The sequence below is a fragment of the Eumetopias jubatus genome, unplaced genomic scaffold, assembly GCF_037043125.1.
Source record: "Eumetopias jubatus isolate StellerSeaLion01/CBP00866 unplaced genomic scaffold, mEumJub1_p1.0 scaffold_11, whole genome shotgun sequence".
Classification (NCBI taxonomy): domain Eukaryota; kingdom Metazoa; phylum Chordata; class Mammalia; order Carnivora; family Otariidae; genus Eumetopias; species Eumetopias jubatus.
Window position 1 is genome coordinate 111,838,984 of NW_028274817.1, and position 16,867 is coordinate 111,855,850.

The window sequence follows — 16,867 nt, forward strand, 5'->3', positions numbered from 1 at the left end:
ATTATGCTCAGTGAAGGCCAATTCAAAAGGCTACACACCATGAGTCCCTCGATATGGAATACTGATGCAATACTCTGTTAAAGGCAAAACTTGGAGGGACAGAAAGCATCAGGATGGGGGGAGGGGACTGATTGTAAAAGGCTGCAAGAACTTCTGGGGGTGATGGAAATTTGTCATCTGGATGGTTACATGACTGCTCATCAAAGTTCACAGCACTACATACCTAAAAAGGGTGACTGCAGAAATGAAACCTTAGTAAACCTAATCCATTTCGTGCCACTTACGAAACAGCTGCAGCCAGCCACCTCTTGGAATGTGGGATGGATAAGCACTGACACAAAAATCTCAGTACTGAGTCCCATGTCCTCATTTGATTTCCAGTGCAGTTAAGGATGGGATTCCTTATAAAAAGCATTTTAAAGACTGGACTAAGCATTTAAAGTGGTAGACATAAAGCACATCAAATTCCCAAGTAAGTAACATTACCCTTACCTGTGGTCCCTTTAATCTCTGGAAAGTGAATCCAGGAACTATGGACTGTGGATTAGAGCAGCTCAGACAGGTTTAACTCATATCCTTTCAAATCACACTTATGTTGTATGTAATAGTTTATTTCATCCAACCTGTTACTTTTGAAGAGTTTTACTGTTAAACATTAATACACAACAAAACAAATTTCTCATCATTGCAGATACTACAGAGAACCCAGCACCCCCTCCTGGGTCTCAGGGGCAAAAAACTGATCAAGAGCTCATAGACTGGTTACAACTTCAAGGAGCAGATGCGAGTACAATAGAAAAGGTAAATCTGTGACCCAAAAAAAAAAAAAAATTCCTAAGTCATTATTACAAGCAGCTTAGCTCTTCTGTATTTGATATTTGTTTCAGATTATTGAAGAGGGCTATACCCTTTCTGATATTCTTAATGACATCACTAAGGAAGATCTAAGACACCTTAGACTACGGTAAGAAAGGCTTCAAAACATTGTAATAGAAAATGACTTTTTTCCTGTGATTGTGCTTCTAAATCATTAAACAAAGTGGTGGTCACTCTCCCCCTTCATTGAAATTAATTTTCTTATCCGTGGCTTAGTCAGAAAACCAACTACCCAACTTCCCCTCCAACTCTGGAGTTTTCTTCCGGTAAAGTTGGGTACCAAAGGGATGTGAAACCCCAGAGCTCCCCCCAACCCCCTCAGCGGTCCTCTGCCCTCCGGACTCTCTCCAGCCCTTCTTTCCTCAGCCTGCCCTGCACACAGCCACCTGGCCCTCCTGTACATGCCTGAGGCCACGTGCCACTCCTGCTGGAGCCCAAATACACGGGGACAGAGCTCTATTTAAGTTAGGAACTGCATTTTGGCAATCTAGACAAGTCTAAAATTATATACTGTAGCTTTTGACATAAGGGCTCTTAAAGAAGTATTTGGTGGTGGGACTTTGAAATTCTCTTTTCTTACGACTCTTTAAAGATGACTCTTGATTGTTTCCTAGTGGTGGTCTCCTCTGCAGGCTCTGGACAGCAGTCTCCCAATACCGAAGGAGGGCTCAGGGGTCCCTGGCCTCCCAAGATGAGGCTGAACCAGTCGGCTAGGCCAGGGGACAGAGGGAGCCAAGAGCTGGCATCTTTGGTAAAACTTCTGTTAACATAACACAAATTCCATTGCGTTGACACAAGGAAGACCGCATTATTTAAGAAATTGAAGTTTTAAACAATTACTGACGTGGGATGGGTTTTAAAGGTGAGTAGAACTTTATGTATTGTGAGAACAGTGACTGAACTCTAATTTTGACATCCCAGAATATTGTGGAATTCTTTAAAACGAATTTCAATGTTGCTTCAGTGGAAAACTCAGTACACCTGTGAAACAGGTGTCTAAAGTAACAGGGTGGGCTGGGCATCACTGTTTTAGACCATAGGTTACTATAAACTGGCATTGTACTTAAAAAGATAAAATTGGTAATATGCCTTGTATTTAATGTTTGATATGAATGTAAATAGAAAACTATTAAGAAAATAGCTTTGTATTTAATGTATAAATGAAGAAAACTTAAGTTATTTGGCTGTTGAAATGATTATGGTCTTATTTAAAAATGGCGTTGTCGGGGCACCCAGCTGGCTCAGTCAGTGGAGTGTGCGACTCTTGATCTCAGCATCATGAGTTTGAGCCCCACGTTGGGTGTAGAGATTACTTAAAAATAAAGTATTTAGAAAAACTGGAATTGTCCTTCTACCCCCTCCCTGGAGATAATATTTTATTGAGAAATGACGGTCACTGTAAAGAGGCTTCAGCCCCTATGCTGATGAGGGGTGTGCATGGGCCCTTGCAAAGGTCAAGGGAATGCTCACACTCCCCTCAAAGGTAGGAATGGCTTTTGATTTGTGTACTATTTAGCAAATACTGTTATTAAAAGAAATAGAACCATTTTAAGGAAATAATTTGAAATCTAAAATCTTATATAATATTCACACTAAGTACTTAAGTGTGCAGTAACACCTTTTAATGCACTGTACAAAACACATGCACTTACTATCTTAGCCTACATTCTTTTTATGTGGTTTTCTTCCTTAAAGTTGAGAACAGAGTCCCTTACAGTTGGAGTTTACAGTTGGAGTCCAACAGCCCACTGAAGGTGTAACCATCCATCACGTGCAATCTCCTGTTAACTGATGGACTTAAACTTGATCCACTGATTTGCACCCCGAACTTCAAAAGGTGGATCGCTGCTGTAAATGTGATAGCCTAGTTCTTCCAAAGGCGGTTCAGGATCAGCAGTGGCAAACTGGGCAGCATCCTCAATTTCTTTCCTCACTTCAACATCAATTTCCTAAAAATCAGATTACAGTTCAAGAGGTTTTTGAATAAACAGCAGCTTAGAATGCCAACTAGTTCTACTCGGAACATGTTGCCAGTATGGAACTAGAACTCTTCTAGGACTAGAAGTACTATTTTTGAAGAGGTGTTTAAATGGCAATGATCCACAGGAATATTTGGGGGGTTACCAATGGGAACAATGATGAATACCTAAAGTCTATTTTTAGGAACACAGAATTGTGCTACTGGGTTGCAAGGCTAAGCAAACAGGACTGCTTCATAGTGTCCTATGACACAATCCATCCTTTACCCCTGACCGAGGTAGCTCCCCCAGGAGCGGCAGCTCTCTGGGTGCAGAAACACCGGTTGAGCCTACCTTTAATTCTTCAACACTGGCCAGATTGCTGTTCACCATTCTATCCTTGAGAAGCATAATAGGGTCACTCTTACTTCTTACTTCCTGAATCTCTTCTCGTGTTCGGTAACTAGAGGGAGGCAAACAAGTAGGTCAGAACAGTTTTCTGTGAACTACAGACGGAGGTTTCTGACACAGAGCTGTCGCCGGGGACACGGTGCCATTATCCTCTCAAGATAGATACAAGAATGCTGCCTCTAACATTCTAGATCTTTCATAGAAAAAACTGCCCTGGCAATTCCTCTGCCTTCTCAGGCATTCTAACAGGGGCTAAGCTTTTATTTGCTTTGATCGAGATGTAGGATATGAAGAAAGTGGTAGAGCTGCTTTATGTGCCATTTTAGGTGGGTGGTGAGAACTGTAGACTGGAAGGTGGCAGAATGCCAAGCAGGAAATAAGTTCTGGAGCCCAGAGAAGTGGGGCCAGCAAAAACTTGGACAGTAGGTTTTCCCATTCGTGATCCTAGAATACAACGTGGGGCTTAAGAGCGCCAACACCCCCCCATAAACAGTTGAAAATCTGCCAATTTTGACTCCCGAAAAACAAGTCTTACTAATAGATATTTTGTATGTTACATGCATTATATGCTGTATTAACATAAGCCAGAAGTGTTACAGCCAGAGAAAATACAGAATAGTACTGTTTTATTGAAAAAGAAAATCCCTGTGTAAAGAGGACCCGTGCCGTTCAAACCTGTGTCGTTCAAGGGTCAACTGTACATCCTTGTCCTACATCTTTGAAACCTGTTATCATTTACGGAGGGCTCTACTGTTCTGAGAACACCAAGTTATTTTTCCCTGTAAGTTGCTCTTTGTAACATTTTCCCTTCAAACTCTAATCTACTCCCAGGCTTGTTAGGGCTGGCTTACTCCCGACTAAATCTACTTTGGGATGGCAGCATTACATGCCCGAGTTACTAAGGGGACTAATAAAACTATCTTCCCTATCTTCCTAGTGTAACCTACCGTGTTTTGACTGATTTCGACATACTGCATGCTCCAGGTTGCCAGGTGGCCTCACTCCTTACCAGCCAGGTTTTCAAATTCCGACTCTATTGGGGTAATGCCTACAAAAGCTACATGCCCCTGAATATATGTACTCTACACCATCGACCTGGTTTGTGAAACAATTTCTCTCTGCAATTTTTAAAAGCAACTTCTACCCCTAACCTGAGACCTGAATTCACAAATTCTACCCCGAGCCAGCCAGGTGCCCCGTCTCTGCAATTTATTGCTGGTCATGCTAACATGAACATAGTACATATTATAGGGAATTTCAGAATGCTCCCCGGCAAAGAGTCAAATACCTATTCAACACCAACTAATTCACTGAATGAAGCCCACTGGTGTCTGGCTTCCAAAGCAAATGTCGAAATGCTTTGCTTTTTCATGTGAGTGGAACCACACAAAGCCCACCCACTTGGGACACCACACTCTGATTTCCCAAGACCATACCTGACGCCGGGGTCGCTCATGCTGTGTCCATGGTAACGGTAAGTCTGTAGCTCCATCAGTATGGGCCCCTAAAACAGAACCCAGTGGAGACACAATGGGCACAGCATATCCTTTCAGAGTCAAAGATGTTCTCATCAGATTCTAAGTTGGCTGAGGTGTCAAGAATTTCCTATTAGCTAAAACCTATGTATTCCATGTTTCATCGTTCTCATTTAAAATCAAAAAGACATTGAACAAGTTATAGAGCCCACTGATCTTAAATATTTCATCAGCATTGCCTTTGATAAATAATCATCCTATAACAGCTGAGATTTAATGCAGAAAAACCTATTAGAAAGCAGGTATTATCTTCAGGGTCAATAAAGCTAGTCCCCCCCCCCCTTTCACAGATGAAATGATCTACAAGCATTTGGATCCTTTTAAAAAGCTAGAGAAAAATACCACTACAAAATCGCACAGAATAAGCCTAAAAGCAAACCTCTAGGTGTGCTGGAAAGTGCGGAAGGGTGGGCAGGTCAATCTCTACCTCACCCCCACTTCATGCAGTTTCAGAGGGGCTGACACCCCATCCGCCCGCGCAGGTCTGGCTAGCATGTGACAAAGTTGGTGGTCACTGCAACGTCTGAGGAGTAGCCCTGTGACTCTGCTGGCCAGCCCAACCATCCCCAAGACAGCTTCCTCCTGCTATATATACTAGCCCCCTTCCAGAAGACAACTTTGAACACTGAGGCTCCGGAGAGGGGAGATCTAGGACCCCTGGGCAGTTTGGTGCAGCAGTTGAGGGATGGGAGAGGCCTGGCTCTCAGCCCAAGCACCTGGGATCCAATCTGCGCTTTCCTGTACAGAAGCTACATACCCTTAACTGCTCTGTGCCTTAGGTTACTGTTTTACAGGTGAGGGACCTAACTCAAGGGTTGTGCTGATTAACACAGAAGTGCTTACTGCATCGCCTGACTGGCACACGTCAATCCCTCACTAAGTGTCACCTATTTTTCTGCTCTATGCCATCCAGGAGCTACTGGAAAACACAGTGGGTTGGGCTAAGGGGGTTTCTAGACTCTCCCCTAATTCCAAAATCAGGCTGTGAAAGTCAACACATACTATAAACCAGCGATCCTGTTTCCATGTAAGTTTGTACCTTGCATGTTCTTTCAGGAACTGGGGAAGAGGGGAATGACACTCACCGCCCAAGCCTGGACCTCTAGTCTTGGGAGTCCCAGTGTAGACGGCTGAGCTCACTGCCCCCTCAGCCATACTCGATTTCATTCCTTTTTCCTCACATGCAGCCCCTCTCCATCTCCCTCCCTGCTCCACCCCCATTTCCCATTTGCATCACTGCTAGCCGAATCCTACCGCACAGGGGATGTCAGGGAAAGGTAAACCCTAGGGACATGCCTCCTGGGCTGTGAACACCAACTGAGGGAGAACACCATCCTTTCTACTAGCTCTGATGGCACCTAAGCCAACCTCACTGTTCCCTCTCCCTCTACTACTCTACCTGAAAGGTCAAGATTCTCAGGACTGAAACACCAAGACTAAGATGACACTCTTTAACCGTAACACTTAACTTATGGAAGACAAGCTTACACTGAACACCTATCATCCAAGCAAAGTTCTGTGCTAAGCATTGTGGGGGTCGCCCATCTGCTCACTCAAGGGGCTTACAATTAATGGGGAGGAGGGGTGGAGGTTGGAGGCACATAATTAATCAAACCACAAGGCAAAATGTTAAAGGGAGCGCTCAAAGGAAAGATTCACCCCAAATGGGGGCAACGTGGGATGTTTCCCAAGAGGTGAGCTACCAAGACCAGGGTATTTACAAAGGGACCCGATTCACTGGACTCTTCTACCTTATACACGCCTCCTCAGTTACCAGCCACCCCTGAAGAGCTACAATAGACACATGGAAGGCTTTCTTTTAATGTTAAGATAAATGTCAATAGATTAGCCCAGAGGCCTAAAAAAAAAAGTCTTACCTTTCCAGCTCTACAGTAAGCAGCTGCAAATCTTGTTGCCTCCCGGACACACAAGATATCCATTCCATCCACCTGTTCATACAAAGAAAAGGGCAGAGCATAAATCAAACTGCATCAAACCATTTTTAAGTTACAGGACCCATTCGTGTGCTAAGAACAGAGAACTCTTCCATTTGTCTGAGATGGTCAAGGACCCACACAAGCCGCAAAGGGGTAGCCCCAGCCTCACGTCAGGTGTCCTCACCCTCAGCCCAGGAATGAAGTCGCCTCTCTTGTAGTAATCAGTGCTAGCCGCTGCTCTCTCAACAGACGTTCCCATTCCATAGCGGTTATTCTCACAGATGAAAATACATGGCAATTTCCACAAAGCTGCCATGTTGTAAGCTTCAAATATCTGACCCTGGAAGTGTGTATAAAAAGTTCAAGTATTATTTGGCTATTTTTCTCTAGATTTCTCCATCGTCCCCAAAAGCTGCCGCTCTCCCTGGCACAAAAGCTTTCAAAAAACAAGAAAAGCTTCACCTTCCACATCGGAGCTTTTTAAGGCAGAGGACTGTGTGTGTTGGGGAGTGGGGGAGGAAAAAACGACAATCATCTCTTTTTGCAACCAAAGAAAGTGACAAACCAAATACCACTCGTTTCAGTGGGGCCAAAGCAGTGGTATAGAATAAATTAGGAAAAGATCAACATGTAAAACTTTGTGGCTACCTACTTTAATGCTTTACTGTAAATGCTATCGGGCCCACTGGATAACCAGAGTGAGCCAATGTCTGAGAATCAGCATCCAGAGCAGGGCCTCGGAGTGTTGTCCACGGACTGGTGAGGACTACGAGCATGACAGGAAAAGTACAGAAAGAGCCAGGCTCAGAAACCACGAGGGGAGTCTGCACATTACAGGACTCTTGTAAGAACTAGTTTGCCCTGGGTTAAGATGTAAAAAGGTCCTTCACCCCCAGAGCATTTGTGAAGTGCTGAGGCAGAGGCAGAGGCGAGCTCCTCCACAGGAGTGCCTGTATGAAGCACTTGTGCCACACGCCACCAAGTAAACCTGTAATGTGGCCGTAAAACCAAATTCTAGCCTGCCCCGGATGGCTCCTTCAACTACTAAGCAACAGACTACTTCTCTACAAATGGAATTATGCCTGTTCAACACTCTGGAGATAAAACCGCAAAGGTTATTCCAAGTCAAGAGACACACACTCACCTGATTGGCAGCACCGTCGCCATACAGAGTCAAGCAGACCTCGTCCTTTCCGTTGTACTTACAGGCCAGCGCAATCCCTGCTCCCAGGGGCACCTGGCAGTGAGGCCAACCAAGAAAGCACCACGGAAATCCATGAGGGGAGAAATTAATGCTCTGAATTTTAAGTCCTGGCCAGAATTTAAGACAGAAATTACACTATCACCACAAACTCCCTACCGTGCCCCTACCCCTAACTACCCTACCCCCAATGTTATAATCAAACTGGTAAAGCAACATGAATAATCCTTCTATTTCAACCATCAAACAGTAACACTTCTATAAAGATTCAACTAGTCAAGAGCCAAAACATGAAACCTAGGTGTTTTTTTAACATACAGCAGCATCACATTACAAAGTAGGCCAAACAATCTAGTTATAATTTTATGCCGTTCTTCATTTTTCCTTTCGAATTTTTTTTAACTTTTTTTAATTAGTTAACATATAGCATAATACTGGTTTCAGGAGGAGAATTTAGTGATTCATCACTTACATATCACACCCACGCCGTTACTTCATTATTCACTAACTGATGAGAACAAAAAGTACTATATAACCACGAAAGCTCAAATGATTTCTAACGTGGCCCCTATGATCCTGATCACCTGCCTTTCCTCCTCAGATACCTGCATCCACAGTCTATAGCAGGGAGAAGAAGGGCTAGGTGGATGTCCCAAAGCAATTAATGTACTTAAATATAAATGAAAAGGTGGAGGTATAGGCCGCTGCTAGGGGCTCTTGCTTACTTATAAAAACATAACAAAAACCTAAAAAGAAGAATTTTAAATCATTGTCCAAATCTATTAACTGATCAAATGGTCGGCTAGGAAGCAATAGGTCTTTTGAAGTACACCAAGCCCCCAAAGGACTAAAATACTTCAGAGGGAAGTTCTCCGGGGTATGAAATGTTAAGATACGGTCCAGGGCCAAATCTAGGAAAGCATGCAATCCCCATCCTCAGCGTGGATCACCTGAGCTCCAACGATGCCATTGCCCCCGTAGAAGTTCTTGGCATACATATGCATCGATCCACCTTTTCCTTTAGCACAGCCTCCTCTTCGTCCTACAGATGGCAGCATGTGCACATACACATCAAAAACCAAATATATAAAAGAAAACCACACCCCAAGTGTTTACTTAGAGGTTCAACCACTAGAACTCACAGGCTAATTCAATTCCATAAGCACCCTTCCCTCTATGCAAATACATACTCCACCCTTATCTCCTGGTCCTTTAAATGAAGGTTAATCCAGTCCCATGTCCTTGAGCTTTCCAGATCTCCAACCACTGAGTTTCCTTTAGATGTTAGCATCATGGTACCCTGGACATTTTTTTTTTTTGGCCAGTTACAAACATCTTCCAGTGGTACCAGTTCAAGAACAGTTCAAGAGTCAAGGGGGACAAAGGGAATATTAAAGATTCCTAGAACTGAGATTGCATACAATGAAATGCTCCTACTCTCAATTTACGTTCTATGATTGCTAATTTCTACTGGCATGCTTGAATGACAAACAGTATTCTGATTTTACGAAGCTAACATTTTTAAACTTTCACCTGAAGGGCCAGATGACCTCAAAAATGGTCAGTTCCCTCAAAAGCACAACAGAGGTCCCAAAGCACCAAAAGGGAGAGGCGCTTTTTTTAATACTCAGAAAAGTTTTAATATTAAGTTGGAACAGCATCTTACTATGAGAAATCTGCATTTATTTCACTAATTTCCCCTTTCTGAAAATCAATAGCAAACCTGTAAGCTCTGCGAGAATTTCTCGGACAGAAAGTCCACGGGTAAAGGTAAAGCCATGAGCCCGATAGGCTGTGATAAGATGGTCTGTGGGATTTATGCCGGCCTCCAGGCCCACACAACAAGCTTCCTACATTAAAGGAAGAAGCAGTAATGAGTCAATACAATACACATTTCTAGATAAAATCCCCAGCCTATTATGAAAATTTGGCCTAGTAGAACTCTCAATAACCACAAGAGGAGCTCTATTTTTCATCGGAAACAGAACAGAGGGTAAAGTTCAAGCCAGAAACTACAAACTGGAAATTCACAGATGTACTATTTCAAGCCAGTACAGTGATTTGGAAAAAAAAAAATCCTGAACTAGATGTCAACATTAATACTGGGAGAATTTCATAGGAAAATAGACACTTCTGTTTTCTCTTGAGGAACCAAAAACAGGAAGCATTAACCTCAGATTTCCATATGGCACCAACTGGCTGGAACCAAGTGATGGTGTCCCCCGGTGGGCCGGGCCTGCCGACGCCAGTCCACTACCAGTCCCGCCTTCTTCACTCATTTATTCCACCCAGCTGGTGCCCACAGGCATTTGAATTTGTAACCCTTGGCCTAAACCCACAAAACAAAACACAAAGTGAAAACCCTTTTGCCCACAAGTAGACGCACTACAGGTGATCACAAAGCCATCAAGGCGCAGGACACCAGCAACGGGAAGCGTGCGTGACTTCCTTAGCATGAGCTTCGTAGCAGGCCTCAGCATGCCCGTCTTTATTCTGACAGGCCGGCCTCGAATCCTTTAGACGCATAAGGCGGGGTAAAAACCAGTAACTACAAACCATACTTAAATTCCTACATCTAACGTGGTTTTATTACAAAACCACCACTCACCTGACCATCACACAAGTGACAGAAACCACGAATGATTTTCTGTTTATACAGCTGATCTGCCTTTAACTCCATCCGGCGAACAGTCTGCATCATCCTGTAGTACCTGAGCCCGTCCTCCCTGGTGAGCACTGTGGTGACAGGAGGGCCCTCTTCTAGCCGATGAAGATCGCATTTCTGAAATGGAATCAGACAGTTAATTTCCAGTTACTACAATATGAACGCTCACAACCCACTGTAGGATCTATTATCTTATTGCAATAATAATTAACTCAAAAACCAGCAGAGGAGCACATAAGAGATGCCACATATTGCTTCTGACTCCTTAAATCATAAAGCTCACTGTGCAAGAGGATCAAGTTTTAGAGGAAAGAAATCTAAGATGACTTTCACCAAAAATCCATGGAAGTCAAATGAGTTATAGGTTGAAAGACAAACTTTCAAAGAAACGTTGTAAGAAACTTTTTAAAGATTTTATTTATTTGAGAGCGAGTGAGCACAAGCAGGAGGAGCAGGAGAGGGAGAAGCAGACTCCCCACTGAGCAGGTAGCCTGACGCCGGGCTTGTGTACCTGTGGCAAAATTACTAACACAAAGCAAAACACTTCTTACCTTAATTTCAAATGTAGCATCATTTGCAAAATTACGGGAGGCCACGAGCACTCTGCTTGCCTTGAAAGACCAAAATATACAAACATATCAGTACTTTTTATTGTCAGGTATTTTTGAAAGTCATTATTATTATCAATCAGTGATAGGATGCAGTCCTGGAATTTTCATAAGCCCCAACATATTCACGGGTGTATCCTCCATTCTCTTTACTGTGTTGGGATCTTGCCTTCAAAATGAATCCATGCTCTGGCCGATGAAATATGATCATACCCACTTCTGAAGGGTAACAGCAGAAAGAGAAAGGAGACAAAAATCAAACCCATCCACGTGGCCATTTTGTTCCCAAAGAAATTACAGTGAAAATAGAATGAAGTTAACGGCCAAACTGGAGAGACTAGATAACCTGTGGGCTTTATTTCTGCTATCTGCAGTCATCACCAGACACCGAACAAGCCAAAGCTTTACTTTCATAATTATTCTTCATATAAAACTATGATCCAATTCCTATTTCAGGCCAACCACTATTCTATGAAATGGCTCCATAAGAAACATATTTTAAACTACTCAAAGTATGAGATACAAGCCTCAGAAGGGAGAGATGTTCTCTGCAACCAGCGTTCCCTTCTTGCTGTTTGGGCAGCTGTTACTGCTTGGGTGGTAAAAAGCAGGGGAAATGTTTCCTTTCCACTTTTTCGATTGAACATACCTGCTCACAACAGAAGTACTCTACGTGATGGCTAAGGTCCAGATTAGACCACAAAGATTTACCAATTACTATTACTGTATTATTTTAGCCACATTCTGCCACGTTTTCAAACACTGATATGTAAATTGACATGACTTCTTTTCATGGAGACTTGAAGCATATTCTTCAAATCCCACAAAAAGTACTTTTGATGTACTCCTACAGTGTATTATTACCTTACCATCCAACTTCTAACACTGGACTTGATCCTGGTGAGAAGGGTTAAAGTTGACCTGCTAAGCGCCCCTCCAAGTGTACAAAAACCTATTATCTACTTATCTCTTCACCCATCAACATACCATTATCTGATAAAGCCAACAAGACAATGACCTTGCTGTAGGAAAAATGCTTAAAGACTAGAAATAAATGCTTAAGTTAGAGGCAGAGAGAATCCACTAGTATACTTAAGAATATGTGAAGAAAACTGAGGAATTTGGAAAGAAGTAAAGCTAAGCAGGGTGAGGTGACAAACTAAAGGCGATGTTTGGCAATCATGAAACAGACCAGTTATTTTTGCCAGTTAACAAATTACATCGTGGGGCCAGAAATTTTCCTTGTAATGCAAAATAAATTTCCAGATACAGCTACAAAAACTGTAGTTTTCAGAAATATTTAAAACTAGAGACCTTGCTGGGGCGCCTGGGTGGCTCAGTCGTTAGGCGTCTGCCTTCGGCTCAGGTCGTGATCCCAGGGTCCAGGGATCGAGCCCCGCATTGGGCTCCCTGCTCGGCGGGAAGCTTGCTTCTCCCTCTCCCACTCCCCCTGCTGTGTTCCCTCTCTCGCTGTCTCTCTGTCAAATAAATAAATCTTAAAAAAAAAACAAAAAACGAGACCTTGTTGAAACACTAAAATCATACACCTGAAACTAATATTACACTGTATGTCAACTAATTGGAATTCAAATAAAAACTTAATAAATAAAACTAGAGACCAAACCAGCTAGTAACCAACCATAACCGAGAAGAGGTAAATTCTCCATCTTAAAGTTGAAACCAAGAATGACGGACAATTCTATATAATAAAGAGCGGGAAGGCAAGGTCAAAGACTACGACTGCCGGAAAGCTACTCACATCCCTTTCTCCCTGTTTCATTACTATCCATCTCAAAAATAAGAGGAATCACTTATATAATGGGTAAAAGGAGCTGAGTTAAGTTAAAGAAGCTAAAAGTCCTATCAGAAGTATGAGTGTATCATAATTTATAACTGTTGAGGTTGTTGAAAAAATTACCTTTCATTTTCTCTGGAGAGCCCTAAAAAGCTTCTCTGTTAAATAGGATTCCTCTTTGAGAGACCATGGACGAACCCATTCACATTTTGAAAAATAAAAACTTTTACGTTCCTAAATACATGGGAACCATTCAAGTCAAAGAGGGAAAACAGTTCAAAAATTCCAGATTCTACCAGTATAAATTAAAAATCTTCCCTATTACTTAAAAAGTCAAAAGTATACTGGTAGTGAAATTCTCAAACGATCATAATGAAAATACAAACAATAACAATTTTAAATGTAATTTCATCTGTGAAATAACTCTGAAAACACTCAACCTCATTCAAAGATGAAATCACAGGTACTTAAGCAACTGAAGTTACACTGGGCCTTCTGCTTTCATTTTAGAGACTGTCATTTTGTAGGAAGTGCATCCAATTTCTAAAGGTTTTGGTGGGATGGCTCAAGGGTGGCAAACCATGGGAGAAAAGAGGGAGACCAAATGTCCCAAGTCTTCTACCTAGGCCAGCCCCTAGTAACCCCTGAGAAGTGAACACTGTAATCAATTACAGGAACATTTTCCCTTAGGTTCTCAAAGATATTAAATACTATACCTACTTTATACAATGAGTTTGTTAAAAGACAAATTCCTTAAACCTGTTTGTATCACCTATGCTTAGAAAGTGGTTGTCCCTGTCTTGATGGTATTAACATCTGACGAGCTTACTTAATTTTTAAAGACACTTTTGCAGATCTAAGTGTCAAACCCAGAATCACTGGGAACCTGGCAAGCTATGGAGTATGAAACTTGTCCAGTTCCTGACAGTTTCAAGTGTGTTTTCCTTTATCTGACAATGATCTTTTTTAGCATTAAGAAGTACAGGTTCAAAAAAGAAAGTACAGGTCTCTGATGATTCTAAAACAAACACTTTGAACACTCTAGCCAGTGTTAACACAACTGAAACCTGATAAATAAGCACACTAGACCCAAGAGCCTAAAGTGCGCTAAGCACTCTGGAGACATCTCATCAATAATCACAGTTTATGGAAACACCGATTACCTGATTTGCTCTGTTGCAAGGACGGGGAGATATTAAACAGGGTTTCGGCCCACAAACACACACAATCTACAGTTAATACATAATTCTTCAAAATATTTTTCTGTGCTTTACTGTAATTAATGCCACATATGCAAGCAACAGGAAAAACAAGCAAAATAACCAAAAAAAGAGGGCCGGCTCAAAGTAAGGAGCACTGTCTCTAATTCTTATTTAAAAAAGTAATTAAATAAATGTTATATACAGGAATCCATTTCCGTTGTAATAATCTTTTCTCTCAGTAACAATTTTTGACTAAATGAAGTTATATTCCACTCTGGTTTTATCCAGTTAACAAATTACTGTAACTCAAAAATCATTTCTATTTGATTTGGGCGATATTATGTGATTTTTGAAGAGGCCAAAGTTTTATTGAGATAAAGTGCAATTTGCATTTCATGCCAACGCATTGCTGGAAGAATGGAAAACACAAGCAGGAGTATTTTGGGCAGCCAAGCAAATGAGCCTTTGATATTAAGTAATGACTTCTCTCTGTTCCTAGGGACAGAGAGGTGACAGTAATTTGAAAATGCACACACCAGTTTTCTTACTACAGAACACCACCAATTCTATCAAAGTTTTTCTTTTCTACTGCAGGCCTTTAACTTTAACATGATACAGACCTAAGACCCTCATATAAAGTTGAAAACATGTTTCCATGACTTACATTCAACTAAAAAGTGAAGATGTGGAGATTAAACAGCCTAGTGCCTGACACACATTAAGAGCTCAAGAAATGTTGGATATATCATGTGATATACAGAAATAAAACTGAAATGGGCTTATCCTTCAGGTGGATCTAGTTGCAATTAAATGCTAGTAACTGATGAACCAAATTGTGTTTTGTAGTTATTTCAGTCAAAGAGATTCCCAGAAGAGTATACCTCCTTTCAACGATCTCTGCCCACACTAAGCAGAACTGCCCCAAAATCCTGGGAGTTACTAGAACTTGAACTGCAAGTCAAGCTTGGCTGCAGTTGTACCCAGTAATACTATCTCCCCATACTTAGAGGTCAAAATGCTTGAAGGCCTTAGGCACATCTACAAGCTGGACCCAAAAATAGTGCTAACCTCTAACCCCACCCTCCCAAGCACCACTGCTGTTTTCTTCAGCTACTTTTACCCTAAGCGTGTGTGTTTAAGCGGGAGGGCGGTTTCCTCTGGGTTCTGCTTGACTGCTCTTGAAGTGACTGCCAAGAAAACTCAACGTTGAGGGAAAGGGGGGGGTAGTTTCTGGTGAGCATGACCCGGACTTAACCCTACAGAGCTGGGTGCAGGTGTTCCACAAATGTATACCCAACTGGGCACTGAAATAACATTTAACATACGTGTTAAAAGGTTAACATGTGTCACGCGTTTAAGCTTCACGACACCCCCACGGGGTGAATATTCCTAATTATCTCCTCTTTAGAGAGAAGGAAACCGAGCACGGGAGATTTAAAACAAAAACAAAAACTTTTTCCAAGGTGGCAGGGCTAGTAAATGGTGAGGCAGGTGTTTGAACAGGACCAGTCTCCGGATTTCACGCTCTTAACATAGTACATGGCCTCTCAGTCAAGAAGAATGAAATGAGGAAGATTTAAAATGAACGGGCAGGATCAACTGGAGACTCGGCGATGCCCAAGGCCCCCTCTTCTGTCCGCAGTAAAAGAACGGGCACTTCTAGAGCACACCTACTTTAGCCGGAGCCGGGAGCCGCGGCTAACCTCCCCGCGGACCTTGTAGAGCTCCCCTCCCCCATTCGCTGCAGAAGGGCCCGGCAGCCGCTCGTCCCGGGGCCGGGAGCGGAGTGCCAGGAGCGAAGGCAAAACAAAAGGCCCGCGGCTCTCCGGACGCTCCGCAGCGCCCTAGGCGGCGCCAAACAGCGCGCCCCCAGACTCGGGCCGTCCTCTGGCGTCCTCCGGGATCGGGCCCCGCCTTGGCCCCGGGCCCCGCCTCGGCCCCGCTCGCGCCCTACCCCGGGCCGCCCACGCTGCCTCACCGGCTTCTGGGCGACGCCCGACAACACGCGAGAGACAGCGGCGAGCATTTTCCTCATGGATTGTCGGCAGTGGCAGTGGCGGCAGTGGCGGCGGCTACTCCCAAAGACTCCACCCGCGCGTCCCAGGAATCTTCAAGTCTCCTTCAGGCGCCCGGAGGGGACGCCACGCCTTAACCGCAGCATGACGGGAGGCAACGGAAAGACGTCATGCGCCGCGCCGGGCCGCAGGCCAACCAGGCTGGCTCCCAGGGTGTGCCCCGCCCACCGAAAAGGCCCGCGACCGCCCATTGGGTGTCGGCGCCAGAGACGGCGGGGGCTGGAGGCTCCTTCCGTCACCACGCCACGGAAGGGTGGGGATACCGACCATGAGTGCGTCGGCCTGGGAAAGTGGAGCCCCGCCTCCAGGGCCCCGCGGGAAAATGACCTTTTCCTTAGGTTTAGCAACTTCGAGTAGGCGTGCACGATCGTGTAGGTCACCTGCCGTGCTCCCAGTCCTGCCGGTGCTGCACTTTTGCAGCCTTCGCTCAGTACACGGAATAATGAAGATTTACGGCATGGTCGGAGCCAAAAGACGGAACATCTGGTTTCTTTAAATGGTTCTGCTGCTAACTTGTCTTAAAGAGATCATGTAACAGTTGTAAAATGCAGTGCTGTCTACTTGAGCTACGATCTAAAAATCGGTTTCCCAGGTAAATATTGAG

The 16,867-nt window shown here is 43.5% G+C and overlaps 2 protein-coding genes across 4 annotated transcripts in view; one reads left to right on the forward strand and one right to left on the reverse strand.

The window, feature by feature from the left end:
• The window catches only part of MAP3K15 (mitogen-activated protein kinase kinase kinase 15), a 118,149-nt gene extending 115,935 nt beyond the window's left edge, over nt 1-2,214 (forward strand). For all 3 annotated transcript variants that reach the window (XM_028122543.2, XM_028122544.2, XM_028122547.2), the window contains 3 exons: nt 692-801; nt 888-964; nt 1,491-2,214. In XM_028122543.2, coding sequence (XP_027978344.2) covers nt 692-801; nt 888-964; nt 1,491-1,590 — 287 coding nt within the window. In that variant the 3' untranslated portion in view covers nt 1,591-2,214. The remainder of the gene's footprint in view (nt 1-691; nt 802-887; nt 965-1,490) is intronic.
• On the reverse strand, nt 591-16,348 carry PDHA1 (pyruvate dehydrogenase E1 subunit alpha 1). Its single transcript, XM_028122549.2, has 11 exons — nt 16,167-16,348; nt 11,135-11,194; nt 10,527-10,700; nt 9,642-9,768; nt 8,869-8,960; nt 7,862-7,954; nt 6,902-7,057; nt 6,658-6,729; nt 4,682-4,749; nt 3,189-3,297; nt 591-2,825 (listed from the first exon to the last, which is right to left on the reverse strand). Exons 1-11 carry the CDS (start codon nt 16,221-16,223, stop codon nt 2,661-2,663), a joined length of 1,173 nt encoding a protein of 390 aa, XP_027978350.1. The 5' UTR covers nt 16,224-16,348; the 3' UTR covers nt 591-2,660.
• Between the last annotated feature and the right edge of the window lie 519 nt (nt 16,349-16,867).